The sequence below is a fragment of the Hippichthys cyanospilos genome, chromosome 12 (genome assembly GCF_059441005.1).
Source record: "Hippichthys cyanospilos isolate Australia breed blue-spotted pipefish chromosome 12, RoL_Hcya_1.0, whole genome shotgun sequence".
NCBI classification, from domain to species: Eukaryota; Metazoa; Chordata; class Actinopteri; order Syngnathiformes; family Syngnathidae; genus Hippichthys; species Hippichthys cyanospilos.
The window spans coordinates 12,241,518-12,266,618 of NC_142380.1; the positions used below are offsets into that span (position 1 = coordinate 12,241,518).

General features: G+C 38.5%; 1 protein-coding gene and 1 long non-coding RNA gene across 2 annotated transcripts in view; one reads left to right on the forward strand and one right to left on the reverse strand.

Moving 5' to 3' along the window:
• LOC148414883 (uncharacterized) overlaps window positions 1-25,101 on the forward strand; it is an 82,430-nt gene that overhangs the window by 56,559 nt on the left and 770 nt on the right. The window lies entirely within an intron of this gene.
• cdh24b (cadherin 24, type 2b) overlaps window positions 1-25,101 on the reverse strand; it is a 106,060-nt gene that overhangs the window by 47,388 nt on the left and 33,571 nt on the right. Inside the window, exon 4 of the mRNA XM_088429248.1 lies at window positions 19,496-19,663. Coding sequence (XP_088285374.1) covers window positions 19,496-19,663 — 168 coding nt within the window. The remainder of the gene's footprint in view (window positions 1-19,495; window positions 19,664-25,101) is intronic.

Consider the following 25,101-nt stretch of genomic DNA (forward strand, 5'->3'; position numbering starts at 1 on the left):
AAGAGGCATAAAAAGCATCAAGACATCCTGAGACGGAGCTTTTTAGTGATGGACATGATGGTTAAACTTTTAAATGTACTGAGTCATTCAAAACAAATGTTGATGACAGTTGACTACCATGGACACAGATAAATAGAGTGAATTTCAGCAGAATAATATATAATGACTTGTAAGTATAAGGTAGGAAGAGAATATTGCAGTATTAACAGTGGTTAATTGATTAATGCTAAAACCTTTTTGATACGGTTACATTCCAAAACTCAGGTTTGGAGTCGACAGTTTCACTCTTCGCAAATGATTTTCTCTCTTGATATTGATTGTGTTAGAATGTCAACAACCGGCAAACTACGGGTGACAAAATGATGGAAGATGTAAAATCAGTTTATATGTCTGAATCACTTTACTTCATCGCATTGCCATCCTTCACAAGCGCTGATGAATGGATGGCTGGATGAACGCTTGGATGGATGGCTAAAAGGCTTTGAAAAAACCTGACTGGCTCAGAAGGGCCTTGACGCTAAATGACAAAGTGGCAGGATGGCTGACTGAATGAGTGACTGATGTGACCAAGAAAGGAGAAAGAACCGTCTGTGACAGGCTTAAACCATTTAGACTCTCTGCCTCCACCTGAGAGAAGCGAGAAAAGAAGCGCGCAAGAGAGAGATGCTGGCGAAAGCTGAAAGGAAGAAAATATAACACCGGGCTGCGACTGAGAGAGAAAGAGGATAACGGAAAGGAAGAGAGAGCAATGGCTGTGTTTGTAGTAGTGATTCTGTCATCTATTAAAGCCAAAAGCACTGAAATTGGTATTAAATATGAATGCATATCAGGAAAGACATACTGTACAGGGAAATTGAAAGGATTAAAATGTATGCTGTTACCAGCAATCACTGTTTTAATTAGTTTTTATTTTTTATCTCTTAACTTAGCTCTAAAGATGTGAAACGTAATTAAGAATTATAATTATTGGAAATGATTGCTTATTACCTAATTGTTATCGACATAATCATCATAACACTGCAAACTAAGCAACAGCTAGAAGAAATTTGGCAACCTTTTTAAAGATCACAGCAGTCAGTTTTTTTCCCTTGTACTTTGCAACGCAAGCAAATGCAGCGATTGAGCTCAATTAACACAAGGTGGCGTTTCACCTGAAGGCAGCCAATAGACTAAATCTGATTTGACCAGATTAGGGGTAGGAATTCTCAATACATTTATAATGGCAACGTTGCTGTCTCAAGGCACCAAAATCAAATTAGTCTATTGAGGATTAAAGGGATGCTTTACTAATTTAGCTATTTAGCTATTTTCAGCATTGTCTATACTCTATATTTTTACTTACTCCATATGTTACAACTGATACCTTTAAAACACACGTTGCCACTTGCTGTTGACAGAAAACGACACCACCTGTGCTCAGGGTGAGGTAACAACCAAGTATGGCGCATGTTGCAAACATCACATGACCAAACACGGACGACAGCGGAGCCTTATTTCGGTCAACTGGGTACCCGTGCACTCGGCATAAAAATGTGTGCATGATCATTATGGTGCCAGTCTCAGCCCTGTAGTTGCAAGAGATCACACAAGGAGGAAAGAAAGCTTTGGGATCCTCTTACCATTTGTAATAAATTGGAATTTCAAGTGTAAAGTCCGCTTTTTAATTATGTTCGGTCATTTATTACTTTGATTACGATTGATTAAAATCATACCTTATCCAGCCTGACTGAAAGTAAAGGAGATTTTATTTTTGGGTCATACAGGTCAATGAGAGACTTATGATCATGATGGATGGATGGATCATTTAAAAAAATATCCTCATAACAGACCAGCAGGGCAGTGAGGCAGTATTACATTACACGCAGTCAGTCAGTTCACTTGACAAAAATGTTTCAATCCCCATGAATTATTTTATTGTACAATAATGTATACATTTGCAGAATTTAATTATCGGTAATTCATTGAATACAATAACTAAATGCATACGATTGGTATAAATCAATAAATTAAACAAATTACAATCAATATCATTTCAAAAAAACAAAAATAACAATACAATAATATGCAGTGACGCCCGAATGCGTGCCAATGTCATAAGCGGACTAGCGAGTCCATTTCTTCTTCTGCAACGTTAAATTTCTCTTGCGCTTCACATGCTGTAATTTCTAATGCACAAGCAGTGATAACGCCAGGATTGACTGCTTCTGTCCCACCATCATGTGCGATGGCACAAACGTCCCAACGCACCCAATTTTACCATGCACAAAGTCTGGTAAAATGTCAAAAGAAAGAAAGCTTCACTAATTTATGACACATTTATGTCTGCGCTCTGCGCCAGTCTTTTGAAAATTGAGCCCAGAAAATTGGGCCCTCGATGTCATTTTCAGTTGCCAGGGTTATTTATTTATTTATTTATTTATTTTAAGTTATTACTCCTACATGGAATTCGTTGTAGTTATCAAATGAATTACTGACAAAATATGAACTTTTTAACAGCTGAACATTGATAACAAAGTTTTTTGTATCCATTTAAATGCATTTAGAATGAACATGCAGCAGATGTCATTTTGGCCAAATTAAAACAGCTGCTGGTTTCATTGTCACTTCATTAATAACACAGGATGTGATGAATAAATGTTTTCTTTGTATTTATGGAGAAAAAAAACATACATTTACCATGTTAAATTAGTTTGTATTTTCCCAACTATCTTGACTCTGTTACTGTGTTTTATCTAAAATTGTTCTCTCTTTCATGAAAATTGAGTATGCACAGAACTGAAATGTCTAAATGAGAGTGTAAGGTTTATAACATGTTATACCACATGGGAGCCTTGGCACAATAGCTAGAGAAACAGGAAAAAAAATGTACAGATGCAAGAGACAGTGTTCAGAGAGATGAATTACTTACCGTACATACAAACATGATTGCTTCATCATGTCAAGTTGCTGAATCTTTGATTAGTTTGCAAGAGCCATCGCAGTCGATTTACTCTGAGGTTATATTCAGGACGGTCAATCCTTTTTACAGCTTGCAATTTCCATTCCGAAACTTTCAAATGCACATAGTAGTCACTTTCTCTTTGTCACAGTAAACAGCTGGAAGCCAATGACGACTGCAGGCCCCACTGGGCCCAGACTGCTATTGCATCCTCCAAGCCCTCAAAGTTCACTGTACAGCAATTCACTGAATAATCATATGTTTACACCATGGACGTGCATTTATGATTTATGAGAAAAGAGCAAAAGAATATTTAGCCTTGCCAGCGTTTAGAGCATGTTTAAAGGATGAGGATGCGGCACGGAGATGGTTTTGCACCCCTTGAGCTAAGGGGTTTACCCACTGCTGTTTTACTGACTGAGACCTTGTAATGGATGGAGCCACTAAGCATACCCCGAGGGAAGAGACATGGTTTCCCATTTGAATGGGATTGGTTAAGAGGGTCAAGAGTGCAGGAAAAGGTGGTGAGAGAAATCCTCTGTGTGTGAGTTCAGTTGGCATAGAGGTCACAAGCAAGGACATATTTTTCAGTATTCTAATCCCAAGAGGAGAAATGTATAAATAATTTAGGATTTCAAAATGAAAACAATTACGCCTCTTAGCACAATGGTTTGGAGTCATTTACCACTTTTTCTTTGTTCTCCCCCTCAACAAATGGCAAACGTATCGTTGACTGAAGCCACAACTCTCACCCTGTGTCCACATGACGTTGTTCCAAAGCCAACCGATCACAAGAAAATAATAACTAAAAAGCTAATGTTGTTGCGATCACTAATAATGAAAAAGAAACGTTTTACTGGCATCAAAATGAAGCGCATCACCAACAAAGCACAGGATACATTATGGTAAGACGAGTTCTTACTATTAAAATCGGTCCCCTTGGGAAACCACAACTCATAACAACAGTTATGACAACCGTGAATTATATCCTCCAAAACACATATTTTCAGGACAGGCAAGGTTGAGGGACAGATAGGCTATGACAAAATAAATATACCATATTTTCCGCACTATAAGGCGCACCAGATCATAAGGTACACCTTGAATGAATGGCATATTAATTAAAAAGAAAAAAAAAAATCACATATAAGGATTATTAGACGCATGGAATCAAAAGCTACAGTGATACTTGGGCTACATTTGCATTCTGTTATGTATCCACTAGCTGGAGCTTCGCTCAAGGGAATGTCAACTCATTGATTAGTGAAGTCAGCTGTTTAGGCAGTCAGCATATTGATATGATCGATATATAAGGCACACTGGATTATAAGGCGCACCGTCAGCTTTTAAAAAATCGAAGGCTTTTAGTTGAGCCTTATGGTGCGGAAAATACCGTATCTGGATCCACATTATTCTCTTGTGTAAAAGCCCTGAATGAAATGAAATTGTGCAAATTCACCACATAATTCAGGAATGAATTGCCTGACATACATTTCAAAGCGTCGCCACATTTTGACCATCACTAACCACAGATATCGGTGATGTGGCTTGCTGCAGATGTCAACTCCAGACTTTTTGGGCTCATTTCCATTTTCCCCAACGCCATTAAGACGTACACCATAACCCTACAAGGGCAAAAACATTCAATAGGGGTTGATGGAGGAGACCCAAGCAACTACATGGGCTCAGGGTCAAACGCTTGAATCAGCCTGGGCTCAGACAGCCCCATGCTGCACCACTGCATGTGGCCAATTTCAGCCAATTCTACAGATTTGAGGAAAAATACAGTACATGAAAGGCAGGTTAATTGAAATCAAATACACGGGGTGAAAAGCCACCCAAATGCACAATGACGTAAAGCGGCTTGCAGTGGGCCAGAATACCCTATTGGGATGTGCTGCTCTCAGTCTGGCAAGTCCATTCATCAAGTTCGACAGAGGGAAGAGAGTGCAAGGAGGGGGAAGAAGAAGAGAAGAGGATAAAAGGTAACTGCAGCACAAGGAGCAGAAGAAGTGAGTGTTCAAGGACCGCTGAACAAGTGGAGTTGTGTATGTGTTTAACCGACGGGAAGTGAGTCTGGACTGATGGAGAGAAGAAAAGGGGGGAAAGCTCCTATTAACATGGAAATCACTTCCTCTTCTGCGACTTTGTGGCTCACTGATGGCTGGGCAAAAAAAAAACGGGGGGCGGGGGGGCGGGGGGGCTTTAGCTCCCATTATTCTGCGTGAGAGGGCACACTGCCAGGTCAGATGAAGTAAGACAAAAAAAATCGGAAATTATTAAGACAATCTCCGCGCCCTGTCTCCTTCCTGTGTGTGTTCTCTGAGAGCAAAGGCCAAGCCTGCCGCTGTAAAATATACTGTAAGTGATGTATTTACTTAATAAGTGAGCTAATAGAGTATACCGGGAGAGAATTGGCTCCATTTGTTGGATCTAATGAAGGTCTCCATTTCCCAGGATTTCCTCATATGTGGCAGGTAAAGAAGAATGGGATCTGGGAAAGGAGTGGGGAATTGAAGACCCTCCTGGGCTTTAAAAGCCTGGATTTTCTCGATTGTACGTCTATTGGAAACAATTGGTTGTACGTGGCGATTACCGCGCGATGAATTTTCCCTTCACAAGCTGTATTGGATTGAGGAAGAAAACCTCATTGAAGGGAAAAACTGTGTTTGGATTGCACACAGCAGTCGGCGACGATATGCAGCTCAAATGATGCTGCATGCGGATGTGAGGAAGAAGCGGAGGGAAGTGGAGGAAGAGAGAGAGAGGGGGTCATGAACAAAAAGCCACAACCCATGGGAGCAACTGACTTGCTACTTAAACGCCCATGCACTTATAGGACACACACAATGCAGTTAGTGGGCTGCACCAGCACTCCCACCCAGCCTGAGTGAGGGCATAGAGGAATTTATCCAAGCAGCCGTTTGTAATGCGCTACCATTGACTCCAGGGCAAAGGCTTTGCGATGGAAGGCCCAACTGTGCGTTATGATATAAGGGAGCAATTTCTGTCTGGAAAGGCTTTTCTTGCCTGAACAATGTCTACCCCCATGAGTAGGAAGCTTATACAAATGCATGTGCGCCATTCGAGAAACTGTTCGCATGCATTCGGCAAAGATGCATTTGCATTCTCGGGGTGAACTTATACGCACTTAATTGGAGTTTTTGGCAAGTGAATGTATTTTGAAATGACATTCCCAGATCTATAAGAACGCATAAAAAATGTTTTTTCTGCAGCTTTTCTTTGTTTTGTTTTTTGTTTTTTTAATCTTTATATCACATTTTTAGGTGTAGCTATGGTAATAAATAGTATGGCCAGTTAGTACAGCAGTTGCCAGGAATAAACCAAATGGCCCTTTCCACCAGTGATTGTGAACTGGTGTGTGAGATTAATTGATGACTTGATTTTTTTTTTTTTTAAAGGCCTGAATTTGTGGATTTACCTGCTTTGTGTGCAGAACGCAGAAAGCAGAACACAGAACAGAGAAGTGGAAAAGTACAAACTCTTTATGTACTAAAATCCAATGCAATCTAATTGAGCGTTGGAACTAGAGTCAGAGAAGAGACGCTGAAAACTGACTCAGAAAACTGATTCGGCTTGATAGCTTGACTTGACGTTCTGACAAGATATCACGGCGAACCTAAATCTTAAATACTGTCAGACATCAATCATACATGACATTACAAAGCACACTCAAGAACCATAGCAACTGAAATGATCCTCACAAACCAAACACAACCAGTCAAAACTGTAACTACAGAACAATATAGGACAAATGTTATTAATACAAAAAAATTACAAATATGTAAAAATAGGAACTAATATCACAACAAGTCATCAAGGGTAAACTAGTTGGGTTACCTTCACCATATCAAGAACAAGAGGTATGGAAAGTGAAGTTAGATTTAATGCAATATTCCTATTATAAATTATATTTTAATGGGAAGGTGACAACATGCAAAAGTCTTTAAAAGTAAAACAGTTTGTGTTGCTGTTCGGATGCATGATTACAAAGCATAAATATGCACATGGGACATGGCATTTCAAAAAATTTAACGAAGGAGAAACTGAGTGTGTTTTTTGAAAATCCTTTAAAAAAACAAATTTTACACATTTACAATTGTAAATGTGCTCATTCTGTTTCTGTTCAATGCAAAAATAGACAGTGTTGCTCCTGAGTTTTCTCAATACTGTCCTGTGAAACACGCTGGCGCTGAAAAATGACTCTTTTTCATGATACAGTTGAATGAAATGTTCTAAATTTTTGGTGATTTGTTCATTTCACATACATGTGTTTTGAAAGCCAACACGTGCTTTTTAAAGGTTATATTCTAGAAAAAAAATATCTCTTATCATTGCCATCTGGAGGGGCCTGTCATGTTTCCCGCTAACTGTTTGTGTGTTTTGGATTTAGAGGCGGAGAACTTTCCATCACCAGCCACACACCTGACTCTCATCATTCATTAGGGGCCTGCTTTAAGTGACAATATGTGAGATTTAGACCGTCTTTCATTAAAAATGAATATATTAAATTATTATACATTTCAAAAACTTTTAAATAAATTTGTTCTTAACAACCAACAGTATGTTTTGAATATAACCGCAGGTTGAGTTATCATTTAAAAAATATTACATGGGGATTGGCACTCCTCTGGAGGTCGCCATGTCTGTTATAGCTAGGGTTAGGGTTAGGGTTAGGGTGATGCTGCATTTACCGTAATGCCCCAAGACCTCCCACAGGCTCATGCAAAAACTTACAGAGTATCTCCTTAAGTGCGCCCGGAGCAGGAGAACTACGCCGGGTTATTACTCGTCCTACAATTGCATTGCTTCCCAGAGATTTACTGTCTGCTTTCCTCACTAAATTCTGCTTCATAGAATTTTGGTTAATTTGAAGTTCCGTGTTTTTCCTTCAATGATTGAATTTTTCTGTTATTTTTCTGTTACTTTATCTAGGGTCAGGGTTAGGGTCAGTCGTTTTCCCGTGGACCTTGTTGGTGTGTATTTTTGGGTTGGACCTTTTGTGTCTCACTTTTATTTGCATTTTGTATTTTTGGCTTTGTGTTTTTAGTTGCAGCAGTAAACCTTTTTTGGCATTTTTGTGTTTTCATTTTCATCTATGCATCTATTCATAGATGCACTTTTTGGTAATTAAATCTTATTTGAACAATCTACAAGTATTCAGTCTGTATGGGGTCTACTTTCAGTCCAGGTTCTGAGGTTTATTCCTAACAGGGCCTAAATAACCATGATGTGGGTTCATTGTTTTTTTTTTTTTTTAACTCTGCTTGTAGCTATTTCAAACTCTAGTATGCTAGTTGCCAATTATCAATGAGTAATTTGTGAAAAATATTAATTATCACTTGTGAACCCACATTTCTGTCACATGACCATGCAATTATGTGTTTTATGCAGTTATAGTGGCGAATATAAAGGACCACCTCCACCACCTACCATGCCAGCGGAGGTGAATGGTACCAATTAGAGAACTTACACCAGCCAAAGGTATAGGGCTTTAGGTCAGCAGCGGGATAAGCAAAGTTTGAAAGTTTGGCCTATTGTTGAGCACGCCTCTAACGATCATGCGTAAACGCAGGCTAGGGGTGAGAACAGACCGCTTTCATTATGCACATTGTGTGCACGTGTCTGTGTGTGTGTGTGTAGTAATGTGCATGCGTCAACACACACACATCTGCACTGGCTACTAAAAAGCAATGAAAACCTGCTCCATTCAATTTCCCAGCATCAACTCAACTCTGTGTGAAATTGACGTGCATTTCAGTACGCCTGATTATCACTGTCAAGCCATTAGCTTTCCCCTTTTCTTTTCTTTCCATTACCCTCTCCCTCCTTTCCATCCTTCCATCACGTTGTCTCTTTCCTCCCTCCTTCACGCTTTGTTGCACTTGCCCTCAGGACTTACTTTCATGCATTTTAAAGAGCGCCAGCTTTGCGGCCGTTATCGTGCCATTCCAAACAATGGCAGACGTCAGCACGTGGCGGATGGTCATGGGACAGGATGACAAGGCACGGGCGATCGGCGTGCCGGGCCACAAGCCAAGCCCTTGACTCAACAAGGCCATTACTTGTCATTTATTATTTTTACCATTAATCCGGAATTCATTATGGGTGCGTAAGACACTATACGCAATATTCCCTTTAAACTAAGGAGGGATTTAACTTAAATCAAAATTACATTTTATTCATGGTAATATGTTGGTGCGTTTCAAGCAAGTGACTACAAATAAAGAGAGGAAAAAATTAGTGGCACAAATTTCAGCAGTTCATACATCTTATATTTGAAGGACCCATTCCGACTCGACATTTTTACCATTATTTGGACTACTACTAGGGCCAAAATAAACTGTGTGCCTCAGTGGTAGTTACCGTGTGATACCAAATTGCTCACAAATAGAATGTGGAGATCAATTTCAGATGTCTTTTATGGATATCTTCTAATATTGAAATATCATTCTACCTCTAGAAGAATGGGACTTTGAAACCCCACCAATTCAAATTTGAGTGAAATTTGGTGTAGGTATTACTCATAGAATAATAATAGAACAAAAGCCAACATTGCTGAGATATTGCAATTTTAATTGTTTCACTTTTTCTGAAAACAAGTTTTTGCATCTGATTTTAATTTCACTTTAAATTACTTTTTGGCCTTTATTTTGACCTTGTCATTCTTCTAACCCCTTCACTTAAAATGCTGTTTTAAGGATCAAAGATTACAGTCGGTTCATGAAGCAAAGTTAAAGGTTCATTTTCCCCAACACTACTTTACTTTATTCACGGACTGGACTGCCATCTAACCTACAGGGCAGATGCCCTGCAGACTGGTGACTCTTGGGACCTATGTGTGGCTAAATGAATGTTTTCCTCTATTTTTTTCCAAAGACAAACTCACAGTTTGAAGGGAACAGCTTCCATTTGCATTCCAGACAGTAATGCAAATGCAAAAAGCTGAATCAGTGATAAACAGGGGCCACATCTTAAAACACTTTGTGTGTCTCGTCTGTCTCGTCTGTCTTTAGACTCGAACATTTCATTCTTATAGTTAATTTTATTGATATTATTTGTTGTATATTATTGATATTTTCAAACCTTTGCAATCAAAATACCTGCCTGAGAAGTCAGTCGACCCACCCAAGCCAATTTTTTCCGTCAAATATTCTCAGAAAGAAACACTTTTTTCCACCTTTTTTTCACATGCTGTGGTTGACTTAGGGTTACATCATTTTATATTTGTGTTGGTGAAGCTGGGCATGTCCCTTTTGGGATTTTTAAGGTCAAAATATAGGCCACAAGGTAAATTGTCAAAAGTACTTGATCCAAAAAAAAAACAAACAATTTTGCTTCCTTCTAATTTAACCTCTCAAGTGAGATTTTTTTTTTTTTTTTTTTTTAAATCGGACCAATGGTTGCTGAGAAAAATGAATATGGATATATCTACTGTACATGCAACATTTGAAAAGGTAATGGCTGAACTGGTGGAATGACCAATGAGTTCGAGTTTCCTCAATGCCATCTGTGTCACATGTTGTAAATGAGGACCTAAAAAAGAAAAAGGGAAATAAAAATAACACCGCATCATGTGGTATGCTTAACTTAGTAAAAACGGCTAAACATATTCAGTAAATGGCTTTAGCTGGGAGCAAAGAGCACATAACAGACAAGAGCTTCAATTTAACATCGTTCATGGTAGTGCTAAGAAATGAAAGACTTGACAAGTGGGATTTCTCTGCATCGCCACTTTCTGCCACACTAACTAAAATGATTGTGTGCTGAGGATGTTTAAAGCAAGAACAGATGGGGAGTGCATATGATAAGGGACACAAGGGTACTCGGTGTGTCAAGAGCACGCACGGAGGGAATGTGTGCGCACACGTGTGTAGTGTGACTGCGGTGTGATTGTAGATGTGGGACACATTTAAGACCAAAGACCAGTTAATTAGGAACATAAGTCATGACCACAGCAGCTGTGACGGCCAAGCTCGCCATACTTGTGGTGGATAAAATACAGGTTAGCAATGGAATTAGTTAAGGTGACGATCTGATTACAGAAGAGGCTTTCGCATTTATGTTTGGTTTGGGGTCAAGGGAACACTATTATATAAATGACTGATATCCTCAGTGTTATTGCACAAAGATAGTAACACTATGATGTCCACTGAGGAAGAGTTATGGTCCAGGTATAGCTCCCGTGTTCTAAAAACATGCATTAGGTTGATTGAAGTTGCTAAGTGGCCAGTAGGTGTTAATGTGAATAGCTGTTTGTCTTGTGTGCCCTGTGATCGACTGGAGCCTGTCCAGAGGTGACCTTCTGTCATGGGTATCACAAAAACACAAACACAAATGCATCCGAGAGTTTCTTTGGCGCTAACGCTCATATACCAATTTAATTATGGATTTCTGTACATAAAGAGGCACATCTGTCCCCAAACTTTGGACAAATTTGAACAAGGCGTCAAAGACTTTTAACATTCCATCTTGTAAGTGTTGACAAATAATCCAGAGATCATTCATGACATGATGCCGTGAATACTCTTAGCTCACCCCCTCACCCTTTTTTGAGACAGTATATATATTCCGTTTTTGCTAAAGACCATACAGTAATAACATGATTATGTCCCTGATTCCCTTCATTTGGCATACATCTCCACCAGCACTCCCTCAAAGCTTCGCGCGTGCGCAGTTGCGCACTGCTTGCAAATTCTCAGCGCACAAGAAAATCTATGCTGCGCATCAGACAAAATGCAATACAAACATATTAAATCATGTCTAATACTACAACTCATTTTAACACATTAATTAGACCAATAATGTTGTTTTCTGTTCCATTTTACATTGTGACTCAGCAAGTGACAAGTGTCCAGCCATTCATACGCTTAGTTTCACTTACACTATTCACCCAATCGAACGCATTGACAGAAACATTCCCTGCATATACACCCTGTGTAGGTTAGCTAGCTAACAACAATGCAGAGTTAAGAGACGCAAACCACTTTTCCTTGCGAAACGAGCGACACATCCGCTCACCAAGCCAACAGAAAAAGAAATGCTCTTCTTTTAAGATGGAATGGCTGTCGGCGTAAATGCAAATAGAAGAACATGCGGCGAAAGTGAGTGAGATTTTTTTTTTCTTTTTCACAACTTGTGGCTTGTTTATTACCATGGTGACAATTGGAATATACACTACATTGTCATGTCAAAAACACTTATTGCTCAAGATTAAAAACGAAAAAAAAATGTTGAAAACGAACAAAAATAGTTGTGATATGTATGCAATAAAACAATCATAGATGTATCGTTCTCCCGTATTGGTGCTGGATGACGCTTGTAGTTGTCACCTCAGCTATCCCCTCATTACCGGTCTACACATATGTTTACAAGTTGTTGGACGGGATGGGGTTGTGCTGTTCACAGGAATTCTTAGAGTTCCGAGCAGCCTTGCGTCATCAAAGCGTGAGCCACGGCTGGCTCATTCCAGGGCCGCAGCTAGGCCCCGGGAGATACTCAGACACACCCCCCCCCACCCCCACCCCCACCCCCCCCCACCCCTTTCCTTGCTCATTAATGACAAAATGTGAGTTATGTGATATAGGTCACTTTGGGAGTGACGTTAGATTTGCACATGGTGACTCAATGTGTGCATGTCTGAAGTTGCTCACCTTGGTCATAAGTCTGCTAAGGGAGTTTGTGGGAATGCTCAGCCGCATTGAAAATTAGAGGAACATTGACACCCCCCGCCTCCTTTTTTGAATGCATATCTTTAGATGAGTCTTTGGGTTTTGCACGTGTTGACATCAGAAAAAATGCGCCTTCTACAGTGTACTGACTAAACTACCCCTCTGTACATTTCTCCTATCGCATGAATTAATTAGACATATTTATGAGCAGGTGCTGATCGAACTACTCACGTTCCCCTCCGCACCACTCCTCAACATCTTCGCACATAAAATGACACTGATCTTATCAGAGCTACCTATGCAGTCAGCTGTCACACCATCTATCTTTGCATCCATCACACCCCTGGGAGAGCGATGCGCCTTCAATATATTTATGGGGCACTGTTGGCAAGCTCAGGCTGTTTGAAAACCTCATCAAAATTCAAAATGGCACCTGCGTCTCTTGTAGAAGTAGCTGAAGAACCCAAGTTTGCAGAAGGACAGGTTATGAGGGCCCAGATGCATCTGTGAGTTTCTGTGTGCATACTTATGAAGAATAAACATGATATATTCCAAGTGTCATGTGGAAATCAAATTTTAACCTTTGACAACCCAAATCTGAGGGATTGTGACAAAGGAGACGTCAGATGTTGACATTTCACCAGCACACACGTTCAATGAGTGGCATTTTACTTTTCACAGAAGATTGTGGTTCTGAATCAACATTTCAGTTTTAATTAAGGGATTTTGCTTGAAGCCGAGAACTACCAAAAATTAGGTGGAATATTTGAAAGTTTGTTTTTAACTATTCTTTTCCAGAACTTTGAAGATTGGAAGTGAACATAGAGGTTGATTGCAGGTGAGCTAGAGCCAATCACAGCTGAAGTTGGGCCAAAGGTGGTCTATCATAGGTGGACCCAAGCACCGTGGAAAATATCTTCCATTTGGAAAAGTGAGTTCATCCATCCATCCATCCATCCATCCATCCATCATCTACTGCTTTATCCGGTTTCGGGTCATGGGGGCAGCAGGGAAGCGCAGATTTCCCTCTGCCCGAGCCACTTCAACTGGCTCCAGTTATCCAAATTGTATTCTGATCAATTAGCCACTCTACAGAAGGGATGTGGTAAGGCCAGAGCAATCAAATGGAAATTAAAGTGGCAAGTAATAAAAATATACTTTACAGAGTGTACGTGCAGGAAAATTAAAGTGATATCACATAGTAATATTCAATTCAAACTAAGCTGTCTATATCTGCATAAATTGACTAATTTGTAATAAAGAGGAAATCATCACTGTCAATTCCATTTGACTTCGAACAAACATTAGTATTGTATTTCTATTCCTAGACCAAACGTTGTTTGCCCCAAATGTTAGCAACTAATTGCAACCCTAAGTGGCCTAAATTGCACACACCCATTTTAAGTCAGCAGGATTTTCACAAGCAAACAAAAGAATAAAATATATGAAACGGCAAATATCCAAGAGGCACAGATGCCTTTTTCATGCAAAGGTCAAAGTAGAATGGCCAAAGTGGTTTGACAATATTAACTTGAAATAACCGCTGCTACCATTTTTGGCATCAAGCAGTCATAATGGGTTTGAAACAGGAAAACGAAGCTCGTACTGGCAAGGTCAAATTGCCAAAATACCATGGCACAATATGGAGAAAACAAGCCTTTTGCATCACTTCACTCCTACTGTAGCAAAAATTGGCACAAACTACATAATAACCTGACGATGACAGAATGCTGTCATGCTGTCAAGCTACTGTCAAGCCAGAGCCCATCCAAATTCTTGCTCAACTTATTCAATATTTTATCCATCTCCTAAACGATTTATCTTTTTCAGGGTCAAGAGTAAACAACGGCAATCCTAGCTGATTTGGGGTAAAAGACCGTCAATCACAGGGCCCAGTCAAAAGTTGGAAAACACCTTCATATTCAAATGGTGTCAAATACATGAAAAAGTCAAGAAATTATAGCTAATGATTCTTGATCACTGCAACTACAGTACTACCTGTATACAGCTGGGATTGGCACCAGCAAGCCGGCCACCCTTGTGAGGAGAAACGGCTGTAGAAAGTGGATTGATGGCTGGATGGATGGATGGATGGCTGGCTGGCTGGCTGGCTGGATGGATGGATGGATGGATGGATGGATGGATGGCTGGATGGATGGATGGATGGATGGATGGATGGATGGATGGCTGGATGGATGGATGGATTCTGGGTAATAAACAATTGTGAACTGAAAGCCATTGCAGATCATTAGATCAGATGTGCAAAGCTGCAGTTCAGGGAGACAAGATGTGCAATGTGCAAAGAAGTTATTACTTAATGACGAATCACAAATATAAAACAAGCTCTGTTTTGAGTCACGTTTGTGGTTATTATGAAAAAAAAAATCAATATTTCCTCACCATGTCAAATACGACCAATGAATTAATCTACAATTCAGGAACTTTTGAAATAATGAAAAAAAACCACTGAATTACAATGTGTGTTATTTTAATTGATACTGTATAAAAACAATTATTCAGCCGTAACGGAACAATTTTTCTCTAGGCAAGTGTATCTATATCATCATCTGTATAAATGTTTACATTTTTCCCTCAAACCTCATACACTTACATACTGTACATTGTGCCGGTGAATCACTAAAATGACTCCATAATCCACCAAACGTGAATTTAATATCAGCTCTTCTACTTAAATCCTGCTCTGTTTTTTCTGTTTGTGTTTTGTCAATGTGTGTTCATCACAAGCAAAACTGTCTTTGTGCAAATGCTGAGGTTTGTGCTTTAATAAACAATACAGACCATTTTTTTCCTCAAAAAGGAAATATTAGGACTTTTCCCAGACACCAGGAAGAACTGGGTCATATTTGTTTTTACATTTCTAGATGTGAAAAATCTGCTTGCCCCCATTGTTTTTCTTTTATTGCATTGATGCCGTCTTGCTTACAGTTCCCTCAAGAAATTGTTAGGTAAATAAAGTAAAATGGGATGTCTTGTTTTGTTATTTCATGACAATGCAAAATCCATGTCGCTGAACAAAGTAAATGAAAAAAAAAACATGACGATATTAATGTCTCCTACATACTTTCAGTTTGGACTGGTTATTCTAAATGACCCCTTTTCAGAGTTGCTAGTTAAAAAGAGAACGCTATATTGAATTAAGTGAACTTCTGATTCTTAGATACAACGCTACAAGTATCTTTCAATCCATCCAGTAGGGAATTCAGCGATACAGTGGAAGCTGACATAAATTATTCAGACATTGTAAACATGGGAAAACATGTCTGAATAAATGACTTAGTTATTAGATTCCAACTTTGCCCGTCAACACAGTCGCCTCACTACAAAGCCAGGCGACACCATGAACGTCCCATCATTGTAATTTCCCTATGGATTGCTCGCAGCCACACAAGATCTCATCATCGGCAAAGCTTTGTAACAAGATGATGATAGCCTGAAATGTGATTTGAAGCCCAACACGCTTGCTTACATTCTGTCAATTATCCAGCCGTGTAGTCCACAACAGAGCTTTCTAATAATTAAGAACCTAATCAGGCAGTGAGCTGATGTGGAATGAGACAGTAATACAAACTGCGCTTTTGCTAAATTCGTACATCCATCTTACTTGTTAACACAGTTCAGGGAGACAATATCAGCTAATATTATCATTTTATGAAACACTGTGGGAAAATGCATCCAATTGTAGAAAATTCAAACGGAAAACAACAAGAATCCAGTGATATTTTGGGGATACAGCCATCAAATAACCCTTTGTCTGAAAACATTTTTGAATAATATGCTAAAAACCTTCCTTTGTTCTGCTGAATATTTGTCACAGAGAACCTGTTCAAAAGGGGCTTTTAGCTTTTAAAAGCTCATTTGATATGGATGAAGATCAAATTAAATTTTTATTTTTTTTCCAAGTCATTTGAAAGCCACACGCAAAGGAACTCAGGGCTTATGCATCAAAAATATTTGGCTGTCCAAACACATTTGCAACACGGAGTATGGCATTTGATAATGAGACCCAAAGGAAGCTTCTGAAAATATCCCACAGTTTCCCCTTACCATTTAACCGACAACAATCTACGGTAGCCTACTTTTCCTCGGCTGCTGCTCTACCTCCTCTAGGGCATAAGAAATCCCTTGATAGTTTCCAAAACTGTTCACACAACAAACCCATTTAGTTCCTGGAATCATGCACTGAACGAGGGAGATGTTTTTAAGGTGTTGTGAAAAATCCCACGAAGCACGACTTGCTTTTTCATCTTGTTAAGGCTATCGTAAACAGCGACTATCTGGTTTGTATGCTCCAATGTAATCCGCTCTTTCTTGTAAATGTCACAAGGAATCAGCAACGTTGACCTTGGGAGACACGAGGGCGAGATCTGACAGTGTCTGCTTAAAAAAAAAAAAAAAAAAAAAAAAAAAAAAAGCAACGGTGTGCAATTGAGTGGAAAGGGCTTTGATGGTGTGTGAGCAGCTCTGGACCTAAACACACATGCGCACACACAAAGTAGCAAACGAAAAAGCATGAATCTATGAAGGCACATGAAAACAAATATGAAAGAAAGAAAAAAATCTACTGAATAAATTGACGGCAGGATGCAGTTAAAGCAAAGATATGCAATTAGTCATCATGGTGTTTCAAGGAAACAAGATTTTTTTTTTTTTTTTGGCACCTTAAGTTCTCATCTACCACAGTGATCAGAGTAAACCCGGATTTCTTCCAAGAAACTTTTGCAGTCCAAAACCTCATCTTTGAAGGCGGTTCAATTTGACAAGCACTAGGCCCACCGCAGGACATCATTAGTCCAATTTTGGCACTAAAGCCAGGAGTCGGCTGCACTCGAGACGAGCCGCCGAGTTGTCAGCCTTTGCCAAGCCTCCTCTTGACTCAACATGCGCTGCTTGCAACATGATGTTGTGGATGTCCATACAATTTTAAATATACAACATAATATTTGTCTCCTTGTTACTCATCCGGTGCTCACGTTCATTTAATTTATTAATTAGCATTGGGACGCTGGCTTGCTGGTGACTATCCCAGCCATCTTCAGCAGTAGGCGGGGTACACTGGTTGCCAGCCAATTTCAGGGCATACAGAAACAAACAATCATTCGTGCACCCAACCACACCTAATGACAATTCAGTGTCCAATACATGTTTCTGGAATGTGGGAGGAGAACGGAGTGCCTTGAGAGGAACCACACGAGCACGGGGAGAACATGAAAACTCTGGGATTGCCTGAACATGCTTCCATTCTACCGTGCCACCCCCTGCAAACTCACCTTTACCATTATATATATATACAGTATATATATATATATATATATATATATATATATATATATATATATATATATATATATATATATATATATACAGTATATACAGTATATATATATATATATATATATATATATATATATATATATATATATATATATATATATATATATATACAGTATATACAGTATATATATATATATATATATATATATATATATATATATATATATATATCTATATATATATATATACTGTATATATATATATATTCAGTATATATATATATATCTATATATATATATATATATACAGTATATATATATATATATATATATATATATATATATATATATATATATATATATATATATATATATATATATATATATATATATATGTACACTTCAGTATTTCAAAATTATTTCATACAGGTATTATTTGCATTATTTGCAGTCATGTCCACATCCTCATCAAATGGTTCTATTAAAATTCAGCTTTAATTTTAAGTATTGACAGCAGATCAGCTGTAAATTTTGCAACAGCATATGAAATGAAACGGAGGTTCAATAGACAATTTAAAAAAAATGCGGCTTGCAACATTATGCATCATAATTGTAGAACTCAAATTTTGACTTATTGATGTGCATTTAGTTGAAAGTTTGAAAATGCCTGCTCATGAACTGATGAAGTTCTCTGTTCAAATAATAACAGTTTTTGTTATGAGATAAATTTACCGTTTGCTTTCATGGCCCTCAAATTTTGGAAAGAGTACTTTCAAGTGGAAGTTTTTACATCAACCAGAACAGAAATGTTTAGAGTTGCAACATCAAAAAACTGAAATAAAAAATGTAGTTATTACCCTGTTCCAGTACGTAACTTTAAAGAGAATTCACTAACCAGAATTTCAGCCTCCTTCTGGGTATTAGCGGAATCCTAACAGTCTATTCAAACTAGGTCAATCACATCCAATAATCCAAAATGTTTAAATTATTACAATTTCGCACTCTGCTTTAAATGATTCTGCACCAAAATAAAGAGTAATAGACATCATCATATCTACATCATATTTTAGGAAAAACAATCACTATAAGGAAACCACTATAAGAAACTTAAATCAAAGACTCTCGAGGAAGCGTGGAATCCCTGACTGAATATTTGATGAGCCATCACACTGCCCTGCAGAGAGGTCGTCTGCCTTACCGCGGCCATGAAACTCCTGACAGGACGTGCAGGTTAAAAAGGTTCAAGAACTCATGTGGCCGCCAGGAAAAAAAAAAAAAAAAAAAAAAAAAGCCCCATCACAGTAGGAGGCTGACTGAGCTTTGTGTGTGTTTTTACAAATAAGCATGCAGTATGGGTATGCTTAAGCATAACGCAAACATGACATATTCCTCACATCTCAAACGATAATTGCACTAACAAGGTGAATTCTTGTCTGTAGTCATGTTATGAGCGGAACAGTGTAGCAAAGGGGTTAGGCAGATCATAATTCTGAATTTCTATATTTACTCCCAAATGTCCAACATACTGCTGTTCATTTCCTTTATGGAGTAGCCTGAGAGGCTAAGTTACTCACTCTGAGTGAAACGTGGAGGGTTGTCGTTGACGTCGGACAGAGTAACCGTCACGGTGGTGGTACCGGATAATCCGCCCAAGTGGCCTCCCATGTCCTTGGCTTGGAGGACCACAAGGTATTCGTCCTGGGTTTCCCTGTCCATGTCCGGGACAGCTGTGCGCAGAATACCTGGTGAATATCGCAAAAAGTCAGTCACTTTTGACATTGAGTCATGCAGCTAAACTCCACTCTACATGGGAATCCGCCATGAGATTTCATAAATCTCAGATACTGGTTTTAGGTGCAGTTGGTGCATGTAGCAACATAGCTAACTATAGCATATCATGTATCATGTTGTGTGTCTGCTCTCGGTCCCTTTTGTGGCTATTTTTGTCCTTTGTTTAAGAGCTTCCCGATTCTCTACCGGGGGGATTCTCTGGTTGCATACCTGCAGATCATCAGTCATCAGCGGATTATTTAAGTGCAGTTGAAACAGAGGGATGACGTTTTCTCAACTGTGTTCTCCTAGTTGTTCTGCGCTCCGTTCTTGTCTTTGCTGTATCTCATTGTCTTGTGATTCATCCCAATAAGTATTTTTGGCCATAATCGTAATGGCCAAATGAGGTTTCATGAAGCTTTGCACATGTTTCAAAGTTTCATGCTGCTCTATGGCGCCATCAAGTGGTCCAGAAGTCCAAGAATTCAACAGTATTGTGAATGCTATGGCTATTTGTTGAAGAAGATGACAACAAGTGGGTAAGTATAATTTGTTATGAATTTTTATTTAGCTATAATACCAAAACCAGTCTTTTTTATCCTGATTTGAAGCCATCAAATCAAAATGTTCCCAAACAGGGGAAATCCTCCTTTTTCGCATAGGTAGAGTTGCAACAGTGCTCAAAAAACAATTGCGATTGCACACATAGATGTAACAGGAGTTCACAAAAGGTGAAATGACAGGTGATCACCATTGCGCTTTGCACCCACCAAACCATCAAACCACTTCCTGACGCGTTCGCTTGGTCCAGTCGATCAAGTCGAGTCTTCACAAGTTATCATTTCCGGGTCTTGCCCATTGGAAGTGCAAATCCTACATTTTCCATGGACACGTCCACCCCATTATTCCACGTTTTTTGTTGATACTTTCTGGTAATGTTTTTTTGAGGTTTGACTTGGAATTTTGTATTTTCTTATCATGTTTGTTCATTCTCTTTTTGGTATTAAATTTTATCATTATTGAATCATTGTTTTTTCATTCTGTTTCAGGAGTGAAAATGTACACAAGCAGGAAATATACTGCACTGGTAAAATCTAAGTGAACGAGAGAGATCTCTCCTTTCAATATTTTCTCATTTACTATTTTTTATCACCTATGTCTTCTTGCATATGCAGTCTGTGTCATCCTTGAGTGTTGTTCATCTTTTAAAGGATTAAAAAAACATTACAGTACATCCTATTGTCTGGCGAAACTTAGGTTGCAAATTCACAATTAAAATCTCAGGGAGTCTGATCATTAATTTTGTCCAATGTACCGCAGGGTCCTAGTTAGATTCAGAAGCATCATGCAGTTAGTAGCAGCCCAAACAGTAATAAAGAAATATGTTTATTATTGTTGTTTAGTTTGCAATGAGGTAAAATTTTACTGAAAAACATTTAATAATTTCGTCTCCTTGTGTACTATAACTATGCACTCAGTATTATGCAGTGCAGTCATACACTAATGCAAAATACAGTCACAACAATAAAAGTATTGCTATATTAAAATCCTTTCACAGCTTCAACTTGGTGCTAACATCAGGAAACCAGAATATTCAATGCGAATCCTAAACCTCATTAAAATGTGCACATATAGTTACTCATCATTTATTAACCAATTTATGCAGTATATTAATGTTTTCAGCAATTATTCAATTTCAGGACCTTGTTGTCCCTTATTCAGCATTTTTTAACAGTTAAAGCAATGTTTTGTTTCACTGCTGAAATGCTGATAATAAATCATCAATCCAATTAAAATGTAATTGTAAATAATTACAATTACATTTGACTGCAAAGAGCAGTTTCATGTACAAAATATTTAATCGACAGCACAGCTTTTTATTGAATACGTTACACGTATAAACTGCTGTTAAAAGGAAATGACCTACAAATGATATAAAGCCTGGTCCATCACTAGGAATCTCGAATTAATCACTGATAGCGAAAAAGGCTATATTTTTTAAGACTACATTTCTATTATTGCTTTTCCGTTTCCTTATTGAGTGATTCAATATGATTATTCAATGGCATGGTAATTTTGGTAGCTATGTAATGTGATGGCAATATTTTGTGACAAAAGAATGACAAGGATGTATCTATCTAATAGGAATGTAACAACTGGTCTGAGTAAACACTTCAAAATAAAAGCCTAATAAAGCTATTGCTCTGATGTCATGTATTATTTGGTATTTTTATTTTGAAGGTTACTTATTTAGTATGTAGGTGACATGTTATGACATTATGCTGATGAGGTTTCCTTGGCATGTCAGTGCACATCAAATAAACAGTAATCAATCAATCAAGTTTATTTGTTCACGCCTGAATAACTGAAGTCTCAAAGGGCTTCACAGGTGAAAAGGAGTCATACATAGACTTCTTTTCATCATAAATACTTAACAGCATCCCCTGAACAAAGCTCCTAGAAGAGGAAGAAAAAACTCAAAAACCCCAATTGGGGAAAATAAGAAACCTTCAGAGGCCCATCTCATGATGTCCACATTTTACAAAGCAATGAGTGACACAAAACACCTCTTTTCAAGCCATGTGTGATTATATTTTCACATGACCATATTTAAAAAAAAATCATGGTACCTAATTATATCATTAGAGCACCTGCTTTTGATTCCTTGTCTGTAAAAGACGGAATGCCAGTGAGCAGTTTCAGCAATTTGGCTAATCTCCTATGGAAACATCTTCCACTTTTAGTTTGCAAGGAAGGCTCGTTCTCTTTATCCTCAATTCTTCCTTTTTTAGGTCGGCTCGTATTCTAGTGAAGGCTGAGTCAGACATGCCTTGAACTCTTCCTGAGTTCTGCAGCATTAGACTGCCAGAGGACAGCATGATGCACTGCCTCCTTCTCCCTCTCATCTATGGGCATTTATATATGTATTAAAGCATGATATGAGCCCTCTAGTAATTTCTCATCTTTTAATGTTTCAACAGTTATTTCAGGAACTTTGGATCTTAGAGTGTAATTGCAGTTATATTCTGCAACATCCTTCCATGTACTTTAAAATGGAAAACTGAACATGCACATTCAAAATACAAAACGTGATACTGTAGCTTCTTTAATCTTTGGGCAAGCACCAAACCTTCTTCTGAATATCACCTCTCTCCCACCATTTATTTTCAACCCGCAGTTCTTTTCTTTTTTCATTTTTTCATCACTTCTGTGCATTATTGGACGACCACTCTGTGTCCAGTTTTACTTATCCAGAGCACCTAAACAGAAATTTAAGCTGTAACAAAATGCTGTAGGTAAAATATACTGTAAGTCAATCAAAGTTAAACCACAATGATAAATAATAAGTATAATAAGCTTTTTCACTTAATACTCTTTTTGGGTGTTTGTAAAACTACATCTGTATATGTTGTATGTCATATGAACCTGTTTTTAAGATACAAAAAAAACTTCATAATTTCACTTCTCAAGGTACCATTGTGTGTGTGTGTTAAAGCCAACATAGGGGAAAATGACAACCCATGAAAGACAGGCAGTCAGAGAGCAGAATATATTGTTCTGTATCTCTTACGGTAATGGCACGTTGAGATGCCTTCCACATTGATTACCTCTGTGTAAATGACCTCATTGTGTGACTTGTGTGGGCACATAAATTGCAGGCTTTGCTGCGGTCTGGGTGACTTGGCAGATCACATTCGGTCATTTTCAATCGAGCTGTTCTGAATAAATAAGAATGTCCAACATTTCTCAGCATATTTCACAAGTGTGGTCGAGTGTATGGATGCATTTTGAATTTGTCTACCAGTGATTGAGCCATTGAGGAAGAGGGTGATTGAAAAAAAGGAGACAGCAGTGAGAAGAGGTTAGACATGTTTGGAATACTAAACATTGCCACATCTACTACACATCGAGCGAGCATCTTGCGTGGAACAATTAAAATCAAAAAAGCTGCGGAGGTCTTTGGCCTACCTCAAAAGCATGAAATCAGCAATCATTCAGCGATGATTGACATTGACTGAGCAACACACCTTTTACCTGCATCAGCCTTTTACGCATATAGACTACATAAAGGGTGTCTTACAAATATCCGCAGCCTCGTCTTGACTTGAATGCTGTGAGTGTTAGCCAATCGATAGAGTATGTGTCAAACAGAAATCCAAATCCTTCACCTCTGATCCACAATTTCACTCAAAGGTTGAATGCTCATTGATAACCATAACACTGTGATCCAATAAAATTAAAAAAAAACTAAGGTGCCCTCCACTACGATGGACTTCCACTTGTCCTTGAGTGACACCTTATATAGCGGAGGGATAGTGAGAACACACACAGCAAACAAGTCCTTTGAGCTCTTAGTAATCTGTGTAGCAGTCTAAAGACCATTGCTGACACACTTCTTTTTGATTTACCTCATCCAGAGGTCACATCAGAGCTACTGCAAGCTTTTGTTGCATGAACACAGACCCTTAAAAGCAAGAGTATATTTCTTCCGACTTATATCGGAATGAACATGCGTGGACCAGGGCACGCGGGAGGGTAAAGCTGAGTGCTCAGGACTAGAGGAGGGAAGATAGATGAGTGACAAAGACAACTTGGAACGTACACAGGGGAATATGTCAATTTGTGTTGGTTTGCCAGTGTGAATCCGATGAGCAAAGAATTATGGCAAGAGCAGGGCTAAGAAAAAGACAGGCAAAGGAAATCTTGGCGTTTTTCGGGGTGTGCCACATGTTTGCACGCTCACCTGGATTTGTATGTTGCTTTAGTTGTGTTTACCCACACTTCCACAAGCTGTGTGTTTGTGAGCATGCCACTCATGACTAAATCCACGTGTTTGCATAGACAAGATGTATTTGCAGTCGACCATCTTGAGCAAACTTGCTTTTTTTGTCTTTCCGTCTTTTTGCATCTTTTTTTAACACAAGCAAATCCCCATTTTGAAAGCTGTGATAAGTATAAACGTGAATCTTCACCTGCTCAATGAGTAAAGGTTCTTGAGAAAACTATTATTGCAAATTGGTACTACACTATATACCCCTGAGACACAGACTATTCATTTGTGTCCACTGTAGTGGACATTATTTTGGTCTATATCTTTGAATCACACAAGCTACTCTAATAAGATACAACAGTGGATATTAATTAATAGGCTGGGTCTCAAGAAAGATCTGAATAAAATGGACTGACTTTTAAATCATTAAATTTGAAGTTTTGCGACAGTATCATGATATGCTGTGGATCCTGAAATTTAAGTTGGGCGTGTAGTTAATTACTTAAAGACAGGGGAGCACTGAATTTCATGATAGCACCATGTGAGAAAATTAAATGGTTATTGAGGACCACACCATTATTCTAACCTGAAACATGGTAATAGTAATAGTTTTAATAGGATGCTACTACTTGTAGTTTG